Genomic DNA, 19,274 nt, shown 5'->3' with positions numbered 1-19,274 from the left:
TTATACCAATGGAAAACTCGACTTAGGTCAGTTTTTCCAAAGGCTTGAAACACAAGCCGGTATAACAAAATTGTCGAAATTCAAAGTGTCACCAAGCGAGAGAATTTTCGAATCCGTATCGCAGAACAAATTTAAAATAATGGGCAATAAGATATTAAAAAACATAAGAGTAGCGCTACTCCAAGAGGTGACAATTATAAACAAAAACAATAAGCCCGCAATCGAAACCATTTTACAAAAATACCACAATGACCCAATAGAAGGGGGTCACACTGGAATCACACGTACCTTGTGGAAAATACGAAGGTACTATTACTGACCGCAAATGACAAAAACAATAGCCAAGTATGTCAAAGAATGTTCGCTATGCCAAAAAGCCAAAATTACAACCCATACCCAAACCCCAATGACCATAATCCCAACACCAGCAACTGCTTTCGATACAGTTGTAGTCGACACCATAGGCCCATTACCAAGGACAGAAAAAGGTAATGAATACGCGATAACACTAATTTGCGACCTCACCGCAATTCCGGTCACAGATAAAAGTGCTAAAACCGTAGCAAAGGCAATCTTTGAGAACTTCATACTCAACTACGGGCCCATGAAGACACTTGTAACGGACCAAGGAACCGAATACAAGAATGCACTAATGAACGATTTATGTAAGTACCTCAAAATTGAAAATATAACATCGACAGCCCACCACCATCAGACACTCGGCACGGTGGAACGCAACCACCGAACGTTCAATGAGTACATTCGCTCATATATATCGCCTGAATTGAATGATTGGGATATTTGGATACAATATTTCCAATATTGTTTTAACACAACACCTTCCACAACACACAATTACTGTCCTTATGAATTAGTATTTGCAAGGCCACCAACACAATTAGCAAATCACAGCAAAACCATTGACCCACTTTATAACATAGACGACTATGCTAAAGAAACTAAATACAGATTAGATGTAGCATACGCGCGCGCTAGGTTACTATTAGATAAGAAAAAAGAAAAACAAAAAATAAATTACGATAGGAAAAGTAACAATTTTCCACTAGAAGTAGGCAATCTAGTATTAGTAAGAAATGAAGTAGGGCATAAAATACAGAATAAGTACTTAGGACTTAGAAATTAAGAATAACGATAACATTAAAATTAAAGACAACAAAAATAAACATCATGTAATACACAAAAATAGATTAAAACCATATCACGAAACTTCATAAATCATATAAGTGTAAGGCGCCTACACAAACAAAATATATCTAAAGGTATAAGCACATGTAAGAACCCTACATAAATAAAAGGATTTTTTTATAATATAATAATTTCATATATATACATACTTATAATATATGTACATTATAGGACCATGGTAGAGGCAATAGCACCGATAATTGATGGACCCAAGAATGATCATTTATTGCTAAAGATCATTCTTCCCAAGAGGAAAGGTGTAGCATTATCGGGCTGTCGCTCTCTACCGCTTTACACAAATTATCGCTATGTTCCAATTTTATTAACTATTGCTAAGTTTACATTCTCATTTCAATTGCGACACGTAACCTAGTTAAGTTAGCCTAATTTAGTCGTAACTAGTTAATTGTATTATTATGCTAAGTTAGCATTACAATTATTAGTTATATAAGATACTGACCATACCTCAGTGATGGTCAGAACCAAATTCGTAATAAAGACTTAAAGAATATTAAATTTGAGTGTTTTCACTACACTACAATGGGTTGCTTGAAGCGATATAAAGGTTGGGTTGTACGGATTTCATCAAAATTATTAACAAGTCCCTTAATGTTCCATTGTAGAATTTTAAAAAGTTTATTTAATTGTAATGAAAGGGAGTGGAAAGTAGGTTAAGTTGACATATCAGCGTCTCCGTCGAAAATGTCACTATAAGAATTTTGCGTGAATAATTTGTTCTTACCAGGAGAATAATCTGTACTTAGGTGGTTGCGTAAACTTGATGGGCAACGAGTCGGCACACGTGAATAATTTGAAATTGAAGGTTGATTGAGGGATGAAAGATTGTATTCATTACAGCTTGTAATTTGTTGAGTAGAGTTGAGAACTGGTGATTCTGGGGGATTTAGTTTATTAGATTTTGGCATATGTGTTGTTGTTTTAATTTTTTCTATATTTGCTGTTGTTTTAATTTTTTCAATACTGTCTTTGGCGGGCAGTGGAACTGATTCGGCAATGTAGTTTTTATATTTAGATGGATTATTTTCTTGGTGCTTGCGTTGTGCTTGACCCATGCTACAGTAATTTTCTGTTTTGATTTTTAGAATTTCACGCATTTGTATAAAACGTGGGCATTGTTTGTCTAACGCAGAGTGTTGATCGTTGCAACTTAAGCAGAAGCTACGCGTACAGTTTTCAGCATATGGAGGAAGACCACAGTTACCACAGGATAGAGGACGGGGGAATCTTTTTGCCGTATGACATAGGCGTTGACAGTTTTTACACCTCATGGGATTTAGAATGTAGAATTCTACTTTACATTTGTACCAAGCTACATAAACCTTTGCCGGTACCCGATAGCGGTCAAAAGTCAAAATAATTCTTCCTGTAGGAGAGCGGGTTTTTCCATCATCATTTAATTTTGTGAATTTGTACACTTCAGTCACTCCTTGACTGCCCATTTCGCGCACAATTTCATCTTCCGGCACATGCTTTAAGCATGGGCCATAAACTACGTCTTTAACCGAGTTCAGTTTGTTATGCAGTTTAGCGGATATAGCACATAAATTAGCTAATGATTTTGAGCTTTTCGGTTGCGCGCGGGTTCCCAGCGAGCACGAGTAAATTCCCATCGCGTAAAATCGATATAGAGTCTATATATGCGGTAATGCTATCTGGTGCTTTTTTAATAGCGAAAGGGCTGATTTGCGAAATTGTTATGGAGGGATCAATTGGAGAAATCACAACATATTTTTTGTCGATAGGAATGATGCTACTGGTTGGCAACACCGGAAAGTCGGAATTTTTAATTTTTTCTCTTTGGGGGGATACGTCTGCTAATAGATGAAATCTATTTGAGTTTTTATCTGGCGGCCTCGGGGCCATTATGCCTTATGGTTGTCTATTATTTAGAAAATTGGGAAATAACCACTCACTTGAAAAGGTTTGGAAACTGCTGAGGATAATGACAATTGTTTTCAATATTTTATTTTTCTTTTATGTTTTTTGTTTTTTTTTAATTTTTATTATATTTACAGAAAACGAAAGGAAATATCGTATCTGCGATAATCACTTATTGCAAAACCACAGAAATCACACACGTTAAATACACAAAAACACCGAAAAACACCGAAAACAATTAAAAAATCGCAGACGAAAAACAAAACTCGCACCACTCAGAACACAAGTTGATGACGTATGGACACATATAAGCAATATACATAAACATAATCATACCTTATCTTTTCCTGGAGAAACATGTCATAAATGTTCTGGATAAACACCTTGCAATCCGCTGTGCAACATGTGTATAGACCTAAACGAGCGAACTTCGAATCCTGCAAATTAAAGGAGAAGTAAATGAGCGAACTTCGAGTTTTGACGATTTGAAGGAGAAGTAAATGAGCGAACTTCGAACTTTTTCAATTTAGAGGAAAAGTAAAGCACATACCTAACGGTCTTGTAATTTTGCAAAATCATATAATTAATGATCTCGAATGTTCTCTATTTAACGGTGTTGTCATGCTTGTACATTGACAGCTAGCACATTGAATCGTTAACGGCGTTTATACATGTTCGATCATACGATTTGGTACCTAAGATAGCTTTAATAACAATATATACATAAAAGTAGCATTATAATGCTGTTATGAAATTCGCTTTTACTAAGATACACTCCGTATCACTGGATCGTGGATATTTTGATCAAGAGAAATACACTTCAAAGTTCTTTTAGTTTACTACTTTGTCTTTCACAACAGTAGGAGTATTTATTTACAATTATATTCCTTACATGTAGGATTATTCACAATTTATTTTGGCCGTACTGTCAGCTCAAATGTTCTTGCCCGACTAATTCTCCCTTCCACAAATATTCTATTTATATACATGTTTACAAGCATGTTACTATACCTAAATTTATGGTTTTAATTTTAATACCAGCCTGCTTTTCCTCTAATCGTTTTCATCGGTCTGCAGCTGCATGAGGCGCCTGCGAATGCTGATTTGGTTTTTCCTTCTTTAGGGAATTTATTATTAGGGAAAATCACTTAGTTGAAGTTAACTGGATTTGGGATTTTCGTAACAATACATATACAAGTAAGTGTTGAGATTATGACATAGGTGCAAGCAAAACGTCCATGTATACATGTTCGATCATACGATTTGGTACCTAAGACAGCATTCATAATAATATATACATCAGCTAATATATGGCTCAGCTTAGGCGCCATCCCTGATTAACCGAGAGGACTACTAAACTTTAGGGATAGGGGATAGCAGGCTCAGCTTAATCGTCATCTCTAAATAAAAACAAATAGAATGTAGGTAGGGAGGGACGAGCGGCCCTATAGGCCGAGTTTGGCTGCTATAAAACCTGCGACAAATTTTTTTTGCAGAATCTCGCGGTATGGAGAAAATTTGGAAAGTTTGAAACAAGGGTTGAGTCGCGAATCACAACGCTGGGCAGCGTACGATACTTCGTCTCCGTCTTCGTATAAATCTCATACGTCCATTCATTTGAGGTTTCCACCCTTGTCGACAAAGAATCGTTGACTCAGCTGATGATAGCTGTTCGCTTATTCCCGCTGCTCACTATTCTGAGCAAGTCGCACGCGCTGCACAAACAAGTGTAGCCATTCTCTCTAGTTTCTCTTCATCTCAAAATTCTGCACCTATGAATCCTATCGTTGCTAATAAGAATGATGTCTGTTTGATGGCAGTGCTCCCCAGAAAGGCACAATTCGTTTGAAAATTACCGCTTAAAACCTATGAGGATCACATAAAAATTGTCTTGCTGTAAAACGTGGAAATCTTTTTTAAATAAACCATTGTAGCCAGCTGGATTCTTAATGAAGCAGTTCATTCCCTGGTGTCGTTCCCGTAATACTAATTAGGTATATTCTCTACCCTAAAAACTAATTGTTTTCTTAGACTCAGCAACTTTCATTCACTAAAATGTTAACGGCCTAACCTAAAAAAGTCCCTCTTCTATCCTAAATTGAGGGTGCATGGGGGGCTTTCACTGAAACCTGGTTAAAGCCATTCGTCGGAATTTTTCACAGTTCATTTCAGGTTTTCAGAAAGGATCGATTGGATCGCACTGATGACGGCGCTGGGGAGATGAACTATGCTTTGATGGGAAGCATAGATGTGCCGAAACTCTCACCTCCCAGCGGTGATCCCCGGGCAACGGCTTCGGCCGGCTAAGAAGAGTTTAAGGTTTTGGGCTTCTAACTCGGCGACGAGTTTCTGAGAGATGGTGGAGGGGTTGGCTGGAAGAAGAGCTCTTACTCAATAAGCTAGTTACTACCGAGGAAATATATTGAATGGTATTTAAGTACAATGAAGGTAGTAATCTAGCGAGTGCATGGTAGAGTGCATTAGACTAGTCTACCATGTTCAGTGCAATACCCGAGACCTATATATCTTGAAGAAAAGTAGTTCACTTGGGGCTGGCAACCAGGAAAGTATGGAGAATCCGAAGCAAGTACGGTTGTTTTTAACAGCCGCCCAAAGTATGCCATAAGGCTTTGCAAAACAAACTGGGAGCCACGGGGGTCAGGAAGCTCGCCTCACAAAGCCACGTATGCGGGTATATGATGGACTTTGTCCTTAAGTCGTAATAAATAAATTAATTATACTATTAATGCAAAAAGGAATTGACGGACGGCCTTCCCTTTGGCCGATTGATAGAAAATGTCTGGTAAATTAATTAATACATGCAAAAATGGAAAAGGGTATGACGAATAAGTTTTCCCCTTTTACCTATTTTTACTTTTGAACACATATCACGGATGCCTGCGGGTAATGGTGGTAATTGATCAACAGCACAGTGGAAGCCTTATGACGGAAGCAGTCAGTTGATCAATTTGTGAGTCCTGACTGTTTGGGTGCGGCCCTTCGGGGAGTACTCGTGGTGGTTGTGGTTAGCGAGTTCCTAGCTAAAATGGAACGATTGAGTGCAGCTAGGCCTCGCCATTCACCAGAGTGGGGTTTATTGTTCACACAATAAACTGATCTGGACTCTGATGCTGTTTAGGCCCTTACTCTGTGGGGATTGTCTAACTCGCCAGGGGGCGTAGTACGCTTAAAAGTGGTTTGGGCCACCGTGGGGTTAAGCCTTTCAGGCAGGAACCCACGTTAAACCCTTGCCACAAATTCTGATGACGGCGCTATAATTGCCATATCTAATGCAATCACGTCCTATTCATTTGAATTTCCCAAGCCTCCAGACGTTGAATTTATTTATTTATTTATTTATTTATTCCACTTATACTAGAAACTCAACTAAAACAAAATGGCAGTCGAGTTCAATTGACTCTTAAAGCAAATCTTAAATTAATTAATAATAAAACTTAGTATAAGTACAATAAACCAAATAAGAAGAAAAAAAAAAAAAGAAAAATATAAAAAAACATGTACACAACTAGCATAGAGCCACACCAAAAACCGGTACAGGACCAAATTACAAGTGAATCCCTAAGCCATCGCAAACATGCATAAGCTTGGCAACCGATAATACAATTAATTTACGACTCATAATACCTTTTTCAAGTTAAAATTTAGTTCAAGTACGACATAGGTAAATCGCGCGTATTAAGCAATGTTGCTTTAATGGACCTTAAATCCATTATGATTCGGGCGAAAATTGCCAGTTAACAGCTATATGTAACTTGCGCCTATACTTCCCCAAATGTGGACCTCTCCATTTATAAGAAACGCGCTGCCCTCATTTGTGACGTAGCCGAAATGTCTAAATCAACTGATATTGTCATAGCGTTATTGGGCCTCAATTCGGTGTTATCGTTATAATTCTGGCTTTATGGTCCCCACCTTAACATCTGATAGAGCTATTGTGTTTTTCAATGAATTATTTGATCGTATTTTACTTCAATACTACGCAGCATCCGCCAGTTTGCATTTTCTTTCATTAAAAACACTGTGGTCCATCGAACCATTCTAATGTGGCAAACCCAACTTGCTCAACTATACATTACGATTTTAGTAAAATCAATGTCTTGGTGCTTAAATCTCACCTTTCACACATTATGTTTTATAATTTTACTAAATATATTGAAACCACACTATCATCATTCTATAATGTAGTAAACCTAGCTATTTCTGCATCCTTTCCGATGAAGCAATCACATCTTTGAAGCAAGTGTTTGCCAGGATTTCACAAGAGTAGTAAATATTACAAAAATAGGAAAAAAAACGTATTTATCCTAAATATTTTTTTAAGTACGTCAACTTAGCTCAAGTGTTTCTTTGGCTTTGATGATACTGAAACCTTAAATATCTTTGCTGAATACCTTCGACGAAATTTTTCAACTGGTGATTCCGATTTAATTGTTAAGTATCCGTGAATGATAACTAAGTCCATTTCGATTGATTCTTTCAGAAAACGACGTTTTGCATGGTTTGACGTCTCTAAGATATAGTTGCGCCCCTGGGACTGATGGTATTCTATTATATAATATAAGCTAATGAGCTATAAGGTGTTATTTCAAAGACGTTTAATCAGTTTTTGAAATCAGGTGCTCACAAACGTGGAAATAGACATCACGTTGCGAAATATTGAGACATTGGCACGTTGAGTGCCTTACCTAAATTGTTTAAGCGAATTGTTACTCAGCCTTTAGCTCATGCTTTCACATTTTGTGTTTCTTTAACCCAGCATATTTTTCTGAAAGGAAGATCAAGTATTGCGGAGCTCTTTACATGTCATGTTTTTAAGGCCTTTCGTAGTGACTCTTGCAGGGATGTCATATATGCTGATGTTAGCAAAGCGTTGTGCTTAGTTAACCATAACTTACTGATCTTCAAACCCCAGTCCTCTGGCTTCCCTTTTTACTTTGTAAAATGGATAACCTCTTATCTGCTTGACAGATCATGTAGGATTCACTCCGTTTAATCAGTCTACACATTAATTATCTTCCCTCGGTAATTAAGTCCAGCCATATTTTAATGTACGCTGGCGATGTTAAACTCTTTTCTTCTTTCTCCTTGGATTTGCAATCGTTTCAACTTCAAAATGACATAAATAATTTGCTTGCATGATGCCAGCTAAATTTTATGAAACCAAATCTAAAAAAATGCAAGAACCTTTTTTGCTCAAGGAGGACGTCCTTTAATACTGAGTATTTCGTTGGATAAAAAAAAAATTTAAAAGAAATAATGCACTGTTGAAGTATACACAATAGTTGAATTAATGCCTGAAACTTTATTTTCAGTTGCGGCTTATATATAATTCTTATAACTACAAGAATAACAATTACAAAAAAAAAAAAAAAATAAACTCACTCGTTTCAATTACAACGTTTTCCAGTATTGTATTCAAAATCCCACAAGCGGAATGCACAAAACTTCGGATTGATTTTTCTATTTCCCCTTAATACAAGTCCCGAGGGCCGTGATCATTTTCTAAATGTGCACAAGATTTACCAAGGTTTGGTTGACTGTTTGTGATACGTATAAAGCTGTTTTCATTTGTTTGATTGGATAGCTTGCCTACAAATTTTCTAACTGTCTAGCTATTATTAAAAATTTCTTCATCTAAGAATCGAATTATATTAATACATGAAGCATTACATGGGTTCCGAGACGTAAATTAACTGAAATGATCAACAATAAATATGTATGACATTTCATTTCTTGATGCAGGGTAGTTCCCGAGAAAGAAATGCATACTTTCCGAAATGGTCTTTCGGTTACCTCTTTTCCTGCAATATTTGGATGAGGTATTATATTAATTCGATGGGGTTCTTTACATGTAGAACAGCTTAATGTATAAAAATTCCGTTGTGTTTCTCATTAATGTCATTAATGCAATTTAAGATCCAGCTACAAGGTCTCTGACTTCGAGAGAATGAGATGTGATTCTTTGATTGCGAGTTTTTCTGACCAGCAGTAACAGCTGCAGCAGAAGTAGCAGTTGGAACTGCAACAGTAGGCAAAAGCGATGAAATCAATTGATTCATATACAAGTTTATGCTAAACGCCTTCACTTTCAACGGAGTTGGAAAATAAAAGTGCCAAAGCAAACGAAAACGTAAGAAAAATTTGTTTATGGATCCGAAAACAACTTAAGTCTTCAATTACTGTGTTCTTATAGATTAATTTTTATCAACTAATGTTTCTTTATTTATTGGTTCTACCAATTAATGTTTTCTTATTAGTTTATTATTTGCTATTAATTTTACATACATGTATATTTATATATTCCCATTTTATTTTATTGTAACTTCTCCCAACATATTCAGTACTCCATCACAATCTTCACTCAAATAGTCACGACAAACTACAGATTTAATAGCTTTTATTTTTGATGATACCCACGCAGATAACTATGCTCAAACTCGGAACAATTTAATTATTAATTCAGAGGTTTTGGCTACTTCTGTGACACTACCATCTTCTTGGCCGAGTTGTCCAGAGGCATGGTTCATCTGTGCTGAAAGTCCATTTGCTTCGACAGGAATAGCAAATGAAAAAGAGAATACGAACACTTATTTTTCGCTCTACTACAAGATGATTCATTGTCCGCTTTTGCCTTTGTTCACTTCGTTCCTTAAAAAGGCTCTAATGATTGGCACTCTCGAATTTAGATGTTTTAAAGTTGTCACTCTGGCAGATGGCTATGGTCTGTAGTACATATACGATTTAAACATTCACGTTCGTGATAAATAGATATTTTCAAAATTAGGTTTGCTGAAACCAAATCGTTGCGGCTACAAAATACCGCGACCAGCACACCTTTTAGAATCTTTAAGTTTGTTCGTATGCCCTTTTTTCTACGAAATTCTGCTGAAGAATTGACAGTTTTCACAGACCATAAACCGTTGAACACAGATCTTATCTCTAAAACAGAGAGATGCCCCGACGTAGTAGAGAATTAGAATTTATATTTCGATTCAAATATGTCGTTCGAAAGACAAATATGATGGCGGAAACACCTTCAAGAACATTCGAAGTCACTTCGGTCATATTGTCAGTTATAAATTTGAGAAACATCTATAATGAACGTCAGAAAGATTCAAATTTAGACGATTTAGCTACGGATAAAAACCAGATATATTAAATTTGGCTAAAGCAAATATAATTTACGGTATTACTCAACGATTTTACCTTCCAAATTTGGGGCCAAATGACAGGCCGTAACCCACGCCCACATGTCCCTTCAAATTTATGGTCGCACTATTTTCCATGAATCACACAATTTAATATGGTACTAAAGCTACACGTTGACTTATTAACGTACGGTAGTTTTGCACAAACATGAACAAAGGACTCAATATTTGGACAACAACATTTCCAAAGCAAAGGTACATAAATAGAAAGGTCGCAGTCTTTAAGTTCGGTATTCCAAAAAAAAAAAATGTCCACATACATATGGACATCGTCGGTCCCCTTCCTCCAAGTAACGACCCCAATTGCTCTATGATGATCATAGACCGTTTCAGACGCTGGTCTGCATCGTATTAGTGACATGAATGTGTACACTAAACCCAACCAATGTTTGACCTATTTCATCACACACTTTGGTGTTCCTTTAATCATTATTTCCGATCTGGATAGGCAATTCACATCAAAACTATTTGATGAAGCTGCAAAATTTTTCTAAAGTCACAAAATTACAACGACACTTTACCATTGGCGATCAAATAGCATCGTGGAGAGATTTCATTCATTTCATTTCTGTACAAAAGTCTACATCCAATTGGCATGATTTTTTAGGTATCATTAAGGAACATTTCAAAAATGTACAGACTCTTTAGTTTATGAGATTTTAGAAGTGCAGCCAAAAAATATTTCAAAATCATACTAAACGACACAGCAAACCGTTTCCAATAGACAGGCTTAAAGAAGCCATAACATAAAACGCTATTCTATCCTAAGCTAATAAATGGTACAAAACGTTATAGATAGGCTCTTAACATTGCACTCCGGAAAGAGAGTACTACTACGGATACTAATAATCTTTCAAATCTTGGTATTTTTAATCAAAAATATTTGAATGGTGTTTTATAGTTATTTAAAATTTAAGTTAATAGAAAAAAATTACATAAAAATAAAAGTTTCATATTCAAATATATAATTGAAATCGCATATTACCAAAAAAATTCATAATTGATATATAAACACAAAGTAAAGTTAAAATATCGATTGACCACTTGTCACAAAAACTTTGGTACTTACATGCATGTTAGCGCTTTCTTTCTTCTAATCATGTTTGCTGTCTTCTGACTTCAAAGTTAGAAATGTATAAACTACGCACAACACAGCTAGGTGTATACGTCGATACTATGTAAATGCATTCTACGCTTGCGTTCACGATTTATTTTAATTTTGGCTATTCGTATCGACTCGGGCAACGTAGCTGTTGCCAAAGTAGGTAAATAGGCCGTGATCAGGGTCCGTTGACCATCATTACCGATATCTTGCTTAAGAATGGCAACTTTGCTTCCACCATTATCGTCGAGAAGATGAGGATATATGTTAATGTTATCGATATTATCTATATCAATTTCTCCCGCCTGGTTGCGAACATATGTTAGTTGATGAAACGGCGTAGCTATTACTTTCTGGCTAAAATTTTTTGAGGCTTTATTTATAATTAAACTTCTTAGGGACATACGAGGAGTAGTCATTGCTGTAGGCATTAATGAGAATAATGGCAACCGATTATCATTAGTACTATTATTTATTGATGAATTATTTGTTTTATTTGCGCTGTCATTCTTATCGATACTTGTTACTGATGAGTTTTCAGGAGATAACAATGTGAGCGTAGCTGATATGAGTGCCGGTTTCAGCTTTGTCGTCGTGACTACTGCTCTTGGCGTTGTTGATAAAATTGTAAGTGATATTTTTTTTTTTTTTTTTTCAACATCATTTTCGGGTTTTTCAGCGCGATTTTGAATTTTTGGGAACTGTACAGTTACCATACGATCGTGCTCATCTTCTTGCACTGACTTAGGAATGTTACATGGGCTTAATCTTACTTCATCATGTTCATCTTTAAAAGGAATGGATACGAGAGAGGAATTTTCCTGTAACTTGGCCCCATTTTCTGGTATGTCGTTCTTAACCGATATTGACATATCATTAGCTTTCACTTTTTGTATTTTTGTTGACATTTCATGCCACCTAGACGCATTGCTTTCCAGGGAACCGTTTACTGACCACAAACCCGAAGTGAATGAAATCGACGGAAGAATAGCCTTTGGAATACTTAAAAAATTAGATTGCGTGACATTTTTTCCTTTCTCTCCGTCAGTCTTATTTAGCTGTTGCGCAGTCAAAATTCGAGATGTAGTTAACATGACACGGTCAAAAGTCGTTCTGTGCGAAAAATATTGTTCCATGGAGGTTGCCGCTATTTTATTTGGTTCGTGTTTATTAAATGCTGTCGCGTTAGTAATATCCAGCACTGAATCCTCCTTGAAAGATGATGAACGGTTGGAGAAATAAGGAGATGTTGAAGAGGATAACTTGACCTCTTCAGTTATGGTAGTCAAAATGGTAGAAGATAATTTCTCCCAGGTAGATACACTTTCGGTGGTCGAATATTCCTTTTCACGTGTGATATATGATTTCATCTGAGTTTCTCCAGTAAAGGTTCTTTTTTTTTTAACTTCTGGATTTTGGTTAATTTCTTTTAGATTGCTAAAAGATTGCTGCGGGCTTACTGTAGGCAAAGGTGCAGCGTAACGACTAATCGGCTTACTTTTCGAAGGTGTCATGTGGTGAGGTTCATTCTGCATATCTAGCGCCACAGGCCCTTCTGTATGATTCGCTCGAACCTTGTGAACTTTTCTTCGGCGATCTTTTCGTCTATTCAGCGTTGTGATTGACGTCACGCTGCTGATGTTTACGCCAACGGTTGTTGCTATCCGGAAATATTGAGAGTAGCTAGATGTTTTCTTGTTAAACGTTGATTTCATTAGCGTTGGTGCAGTAGACGAAAACGCTGCAGCTGTTCTTTTTCGACTTGTTATGGATAATGTGGAAACATTCGGACTAGAGTTGACGAGATGACAATGTTTGTGCTTTTCTTTTTGCTCATGGTGTTTCCTTCTTGCTAGCATATGTGGGTTGTTGTGATGATGTCTGACTTGATGTTGCTTCTGGCGTGGCGAGTTTAAGAAATGCAAACGTTGCTTACGTTCTTTCGTAAAATTGTTCAAGCCCATGTGTAATTTAGAATATGACTTTTTAACTTTAATTAAATCCAAGTTCTTACTATAGTCCTGCGTATGATCCCGATGATCGAATTCCTTTTCGTTAACATACTTGTTTTGTATTCCATTTAAGCGTTGGTCGTTATCACGGCTTAAGTGCTGTTGTTGTAAATTTTCAAACTGTTTTCCTCCTTTTTCGTGACTACTTTCAATATTCAAGTTCAGGTCTCCGTATATGTTAGTATTATTCATTGTGCCTTGTTGAGATGATTGTGGTTTTGTTGTTGTAGCTATTGAACTGCGCGGCAAAAAAGTAGCAAGCTGATGGAGAAATTGATCAGTTGGTATCTTGGTAAACATATAACAAGCATCGTTAACATTCCTCTTCGGCCCAACAGCTTTACCTCGTGGAGTAAAACCGATGCGGCGCTGCAAATTGACAACGGAACGAAAAACGAAGTAACCGTGCACGATGGTTTCGTTGAAATAGCAGGTTTCGTGGAGTTCTTTCTGAAATTAAATAAAAAAAGTTATCTCTGGCATTTGTAGACAATTTTAAGGGAACAAAAGCTAAGTTTGTATAAGCAACTTTGTTAATCTGTTTTTTTTACAATACAAAAATTTTAAATAATGACTCTTACTATATATGATTTTGTGCAATTTTTTGGAAACTTTAACATTTCCGGCGTTGTATAATGCCTCAATCAAGGAATCAAGGAATCAAGGAAAAACGTTGAAAGCCAAATTTAAACTGTTCAGGATATATTGAAGAGAGAAGACTGAAATGAATTGCATGAAGCAAGATCTGCTCTATACGGTAGATGCATCAAAACTTCCCTTCCAAGCTCTCTTAATTTTCATCTTCTCCCGCGCTTCATTCATTTGCTGCGATCTAGTTATATGGCAGTCAGATAGAAATTCGTGCAATCCAATTTCTCAACAGCTCCAAGGAAGAAGGTCTAATATCGCAACGAAACTAACATGGCTTTTATTTTCAACGTCAACTGTATTGGTTAATCGTAAGATGTAGAAACAAATGATTTGCCAAATTCTTTCCAAAAAAGCGACCATTTCATGACACGTGATAGCCATGATCAAAGGGCACAAGTTTCTGCTTGACCTGGCAACCGCTCAGCATACCAGCCCGAATGCGAACTACTTCAAGAGACCCAGTAGCAAACATTCAAAATGACTAAAAGGTTGGTAACAGTGAAATATGGTTTTATACCGCCAGGAGAAAAACTGATTGAAACGTCACTTGTTCCAAAACGAGGGATGCGTTACATTTTTGACTGGGGGAGTCGTTCTATTCAGGTAGAATATCTTGTACAGCTAAGGATTCCGTCGAAAACAATAACAGGACCCGCTAACTCTGACAGAACAATTTAATAAACTTTAATATGAAAATTTGGTAAGTAATGTGGATAATTTAAATCAAGCGATGTAACGAACATCTGGCAAGAGCAAGTATCGCTTTATTCGAAGTTAAGTATGCGAATTCAAATGAGACAATGAACGCTTTGTAACTCTAATCTACAGATATTAGCAACCATGGGAAGTGATGGGCCTTGGTTGCCTTTGCTTTATGCAAAGCATCATTTGTGTGCGTTTTCTTGTGCTAGCTGCGAATTTTATCTATCTATGAAGAACGTTGACCATAGTTGTAACGGCCGCGAACAAACCTCGGGTAGGGTGTCTGTCGGTCTGTATCAACCGCAAGCGGCGGAATAACGGCATGCCGTTAGACAAAATCATGCGATTTTGTGGTACCGCTAATAAATCGCATGATCTTGCGGTATATGTGTTTATTTTGTTCTTTTCTGATCTCCTTACTTACAAGTACAGGCAAAAATTGTATGGTTTTGCGGTACCTTTGCTTGCTTTTGCAAGTACAGGCAAAATCGTATGATTTTGCGGTACTCCTTTTTTTTTCCTTTTGCTCTTGCAAGCGTAGGCAAAATCGTATGATTTTGCGGGATCTATGCTTGCTCTTGTGAGAGTAGCGGCAAGCCGTTATAGAGAGAGCAACAGGAAGAAGAAGAGGGAAATTGAGTAAGAAGGAGAAGTCTGTCTGCGTTTTAAAATTTAAGTCAGAGGGGATAGTTTTAAGTTGAGCTTAGTTCTAGAGGAGTTGAGTTCGAGAAGTTGAAGGGAAAACGTCAACGAGTGCGCTTGCTTTTCGATTGTCCTTTGGTTGTGTGGCTGAGCTCTGGCGGTTTTGTGCTTTTGTTAAATATGAGCCCAAAGATGACCATTGAAAAAAAAATACCAAAGAAAAGAAATTCTTAACGCGCGGAAACGATACATTTATAAAATTAGCAAAGTTGTGAGCAGTTAAATATATCGAATATAAAATTTAAACGATTTAATAAAAATTTAAACGATAAATTTACCAAAATCCATTTTTTCTGAACTTAACGCTACCAATAGTAAGCTTACGGATTATTAAAACAAAAAAAAGCGGAAGAAAGGCCTCCCAATGGAAAACCAACAAAAAAAGAAGAATCAATAATCGAATTAATAAAAATGTTGCTACAAGCCACGCGACAAAAGCAAAATAATTTCTTATGTCGATTGCTAAACGGTTTTAATGTTTAACACATTTTAATTTCGAAGCCTTTTAGTTTGTGAAGAACTGAATATGCAAAAGTAGCTTAAACGAGCTAACTTACATTAAAACGTCGTGTATATAGTGTACGTGCTAAATAAAAAAAAAAAAAAACGATTATAAAATATCAGGGCTTCCGTACAGAGAGTCACAAAACGAAAACGAAGTACGGAAATGTTGTATATTTCCAAAGTAACTTTCTAAAAAAATTTTTGTTCGGAACACATATGATTTTTATACAAAAATTAATTTTTTTTCTTATGGGAAGAAAAACTTTGAGTAACATTGGACCGAACAAATTGTTTCCTGTAGTGAAACTCCGTTTCTATTTTCCTCCATCAAATTATTGAAATCCCTATAAAGTCAATCAATAGAGTGAAAAACAAGAGAAGCAGGAACAATTGTGCAAGGAAAAACGAGGTAAAGAGTTGAGTGTGCCGGTTGAATGTACCAAGCAAAGCGCATCGCATTCGTGTATGAATATATTATTTTTAAGTATCATTGACGTTCATAGAAACATATTGGTGTCTAAATTGTGTAAAAGAATATATAACCCACCAACCCTGTATAACATAAAAAAAAAAAACAAGAAAAAAAGAGGAAAAAAGGAATTTCTTTTTGTATGCGTGCTTTTGGAACAAAAAAAAATAAATAATAAAAAAAAATATTTATATACATATTGTGAGTTGGTTACTACCATTTAGCCATCACGAAAAAGACTTTGCCACCTAATTCAATTATTTGTACAGAAATTCTACGATTGTAAAACGATATAAGAATAAAGAAAAAACGTTTGAGCAGAACAATGCTTTATAATAAAAAGGAATAGCCAAGCATTTTTATATATAAAAAAAAAAAAAAGGAAAGGAAAAATAAATAACCAATACAGCAACTTGCCAAAGTAAACGCAATTGGAGTAAAGAACAGAAAACTACACGGGTTAAGAAATTTGTTCGGAAGAGAAATTAATTAGATCCCAGGTTATTATTGCAGACAGCGGTTACCCGCGTGCACCTACGCACGCAGCAGGGGAAATTAAAGTTTGTATTGGAGTGGGAACGGCTTAATAGAAAGAGGAGCAGGGATTGCCGATGTAGCAGCTACCGCGGCCGACACTGCACCGACGCCGATGCCTGTATTGTAAGTTATTTTTAGTCTATTTAATTTTGTTGTCCCCAATGAGTGGCTAAACGCGAGCTGCCACCGCTGTGGCTGAGACGAAGGGGCGTGCATATGGTGGCTATGTAGGGCCGACGCTAGACGACGACCGACTGACTCACCGTGGACAGACAGACAGCAGACAACCGACCGGACTTTTCCTTTTAGTTTATTTTTATTTCTTTGTCAGGAAAACACAAGTACTCAGCCGGCAAGGGAAGTAAAGAGTCTCATGACAAACCATAATTCTTTCTTTGAGATCGATGTCACGGGCAAAAATAAAGATAGTGAGTTAACCAATGACGTCTTATAACCCAGCCACCATTTGTTGGCAAAGAGCTCCCTGATCATGTTTTAAAACTTATAGCCGACGAATCTCACAGGATCGCTTATCCACTTAGCAATGAGCGCTCCCACAGACATTTTTCTCTCCGTTTATAAGCCTACACAAAGCCACCTTCGTAGGGCTAGCTTGCTATATAAGGAAAGGTGTTAGCAACGAAATGCGTTCTAAGATACCTGAGTCCAAAACAAAATGAAACACTAAAGCTACAGGTTGCGTAGACGTTGACTGGGGTGGTCATGTCAATGATCAAAAATCGTGTACTAAATAGGTTTTTCTCTTAGCAGCAGGAACGTTTTCGTACCAACCGAAGAAATAAAATTCAGTAAGCGTATGCAGCAGAGAAGCGGAACAAATGAAGCTATACATATCAAGAAATCACTTAGCGTTTCATGAAGCAGTTGTCACAAACAACGACCACGTAATTGCCATAAGCCGAGAAGTAAACATGTTCATATACTTTATCATTACATTTAAAATATACATATGAACGAGATGAAATCCAATTAACCTATTGCAGCAGTGGGAATATAGTTGTTGATTTTTTTACACAAAACCTACAAAGAGCATTTTATGCAAGATTATGGGTTTGTTAAATTCGTCTTAGAGTAGAAGTTTTCAAAAGTACAAAAACACACAATTTCAACTAAATCTAAAAACTTTTAAATTCAAAACTATGTTTATAATTAAACAGTTCTATATGTTCGTTTCCAGTAAATATTTATGTAACTGTTTTTAACTGCTTTGTAAGGGGTTGTAATTTTTATAAATGTGCTTATAATATCTTATTGGAATTGAAAAATGTGTATGGGTAATATAATCCTTAACAGACAATGGAAGTATGTACTTGGTCAAAATGAGCATACATATATGGTTGGTTAATATTGGTGTTCGAAGTTATTATTACTAGATTAGTTGTATTCTCAGATGCGTTATACTTCACGCAAAATCAGTGTTGCTAAAGGAAAATCACATAATTACTGTTTGTTTACAAAAGCGGGAATCGTGTAGTGCAAGTTAACGAAGTACAAATTTCTTTAAAAAGTGTTTTTTTTTTACGCGAACGAAAAGAGGAAAAAAAGGTCTTTTACGAAGCAGAAAACAATTTCAACTACTTATGGTAAGTTCGCACTACACTAGACAATACAATATTTAAAACAAGCAATATTTAAAAGGTTTATAAGGGATTATTTGGGCGACAAAAAGAGATGGATAGCAACAATTTAATTATTTTGGTTATAAGCAACGACGAGGGAACGTAATCGTCGTCGACGTAAATATAAAATGTGATTTTGGGTAAGATCATTGTGTAAAAACCAAGATGTTGATGGATTATTTGATGACAAGAAGCCAAAACTGCGGTTTCCGATTTTAATCAGGGATGCTGATTGTCGTGCGTTCATCAGAGTTAGAAGCCCGGTGGAGACCTTCCTTTATCTATTGCGGGAAATTCTAGTCAATAGCGTGAAATAAAACATAACTTAAATTAATTTTGCGAGACTCTGCGAATAAAATATAGTCCGAGAAATTAGAATAAACCAATTGTGTTAATTACAAAATGAAGAACAAACGATTCCCTCCTTTACATAGCAATTAACAAATTAAAATCGAGAGCAAGAGTTTAGAAGTAAGCTTACCCACTTCAATTTGGACCAAGATATATAAACAAACTTTATGAGAGGAACCTGGATTCCGATGAATTACCCCAGAACTCTAAAGGCAAAAAGCCTCACAGCGATCACTAGGTCCCAATCCTACCAATATCACTAAATTAAAA

General features: G+C 36.3%; 1 protein-coding gene across 9 annotated transcripts in view; it reads right to left on the bottom strand.

Moving 5' to 3' along the window:
• Positions 1-19,274, bottom strand: part of LOC119640266 (rho GTPase-activating protein gacF) — a 461,105-nt gene that overhangs the window by 23,809 nt on the left and 418,022 nt on the right. For all 9 annotated transcript variants that reach the window (XM_038038162.1, XM_038038163.1, XM_038038167.1 and 6 more), the window contains one exon: positions 11,404-13,898. In XM_038038162.1, coding sequence (XP_037894090.1) covers positions 11,490-13,898 — 2,409 coding nt within the window. In that variant the 3' untranslated portion in view covers positions 11,404-11,489. The remainder of the gene's footprint in view (positions 1-11,403; positions 13,899-19,274) is intronic.

Source organism: Glossina fuscipes, unplaced genomic scaffold (genome assembly GCF_014805625.2).
Source record: "Glossina fuscipes isolate IAEA_lab_2018 unplaced genomic scaffold, Yale_Gfus_2 116, whole genome shotgun sequence".
In the NCBI taxonomy this organism is placed as follows: domain Eukaryota; kingdom Metazoa; phylum Arthropoda; class Insecta; order Diptera; family Glossinidae; genus Glossina; species Glossina fuscipes.
Note: the sequence above shows the minus strand (reverse complement) of the source record. Positions and strands in the feature narration are given on the sequence as shown.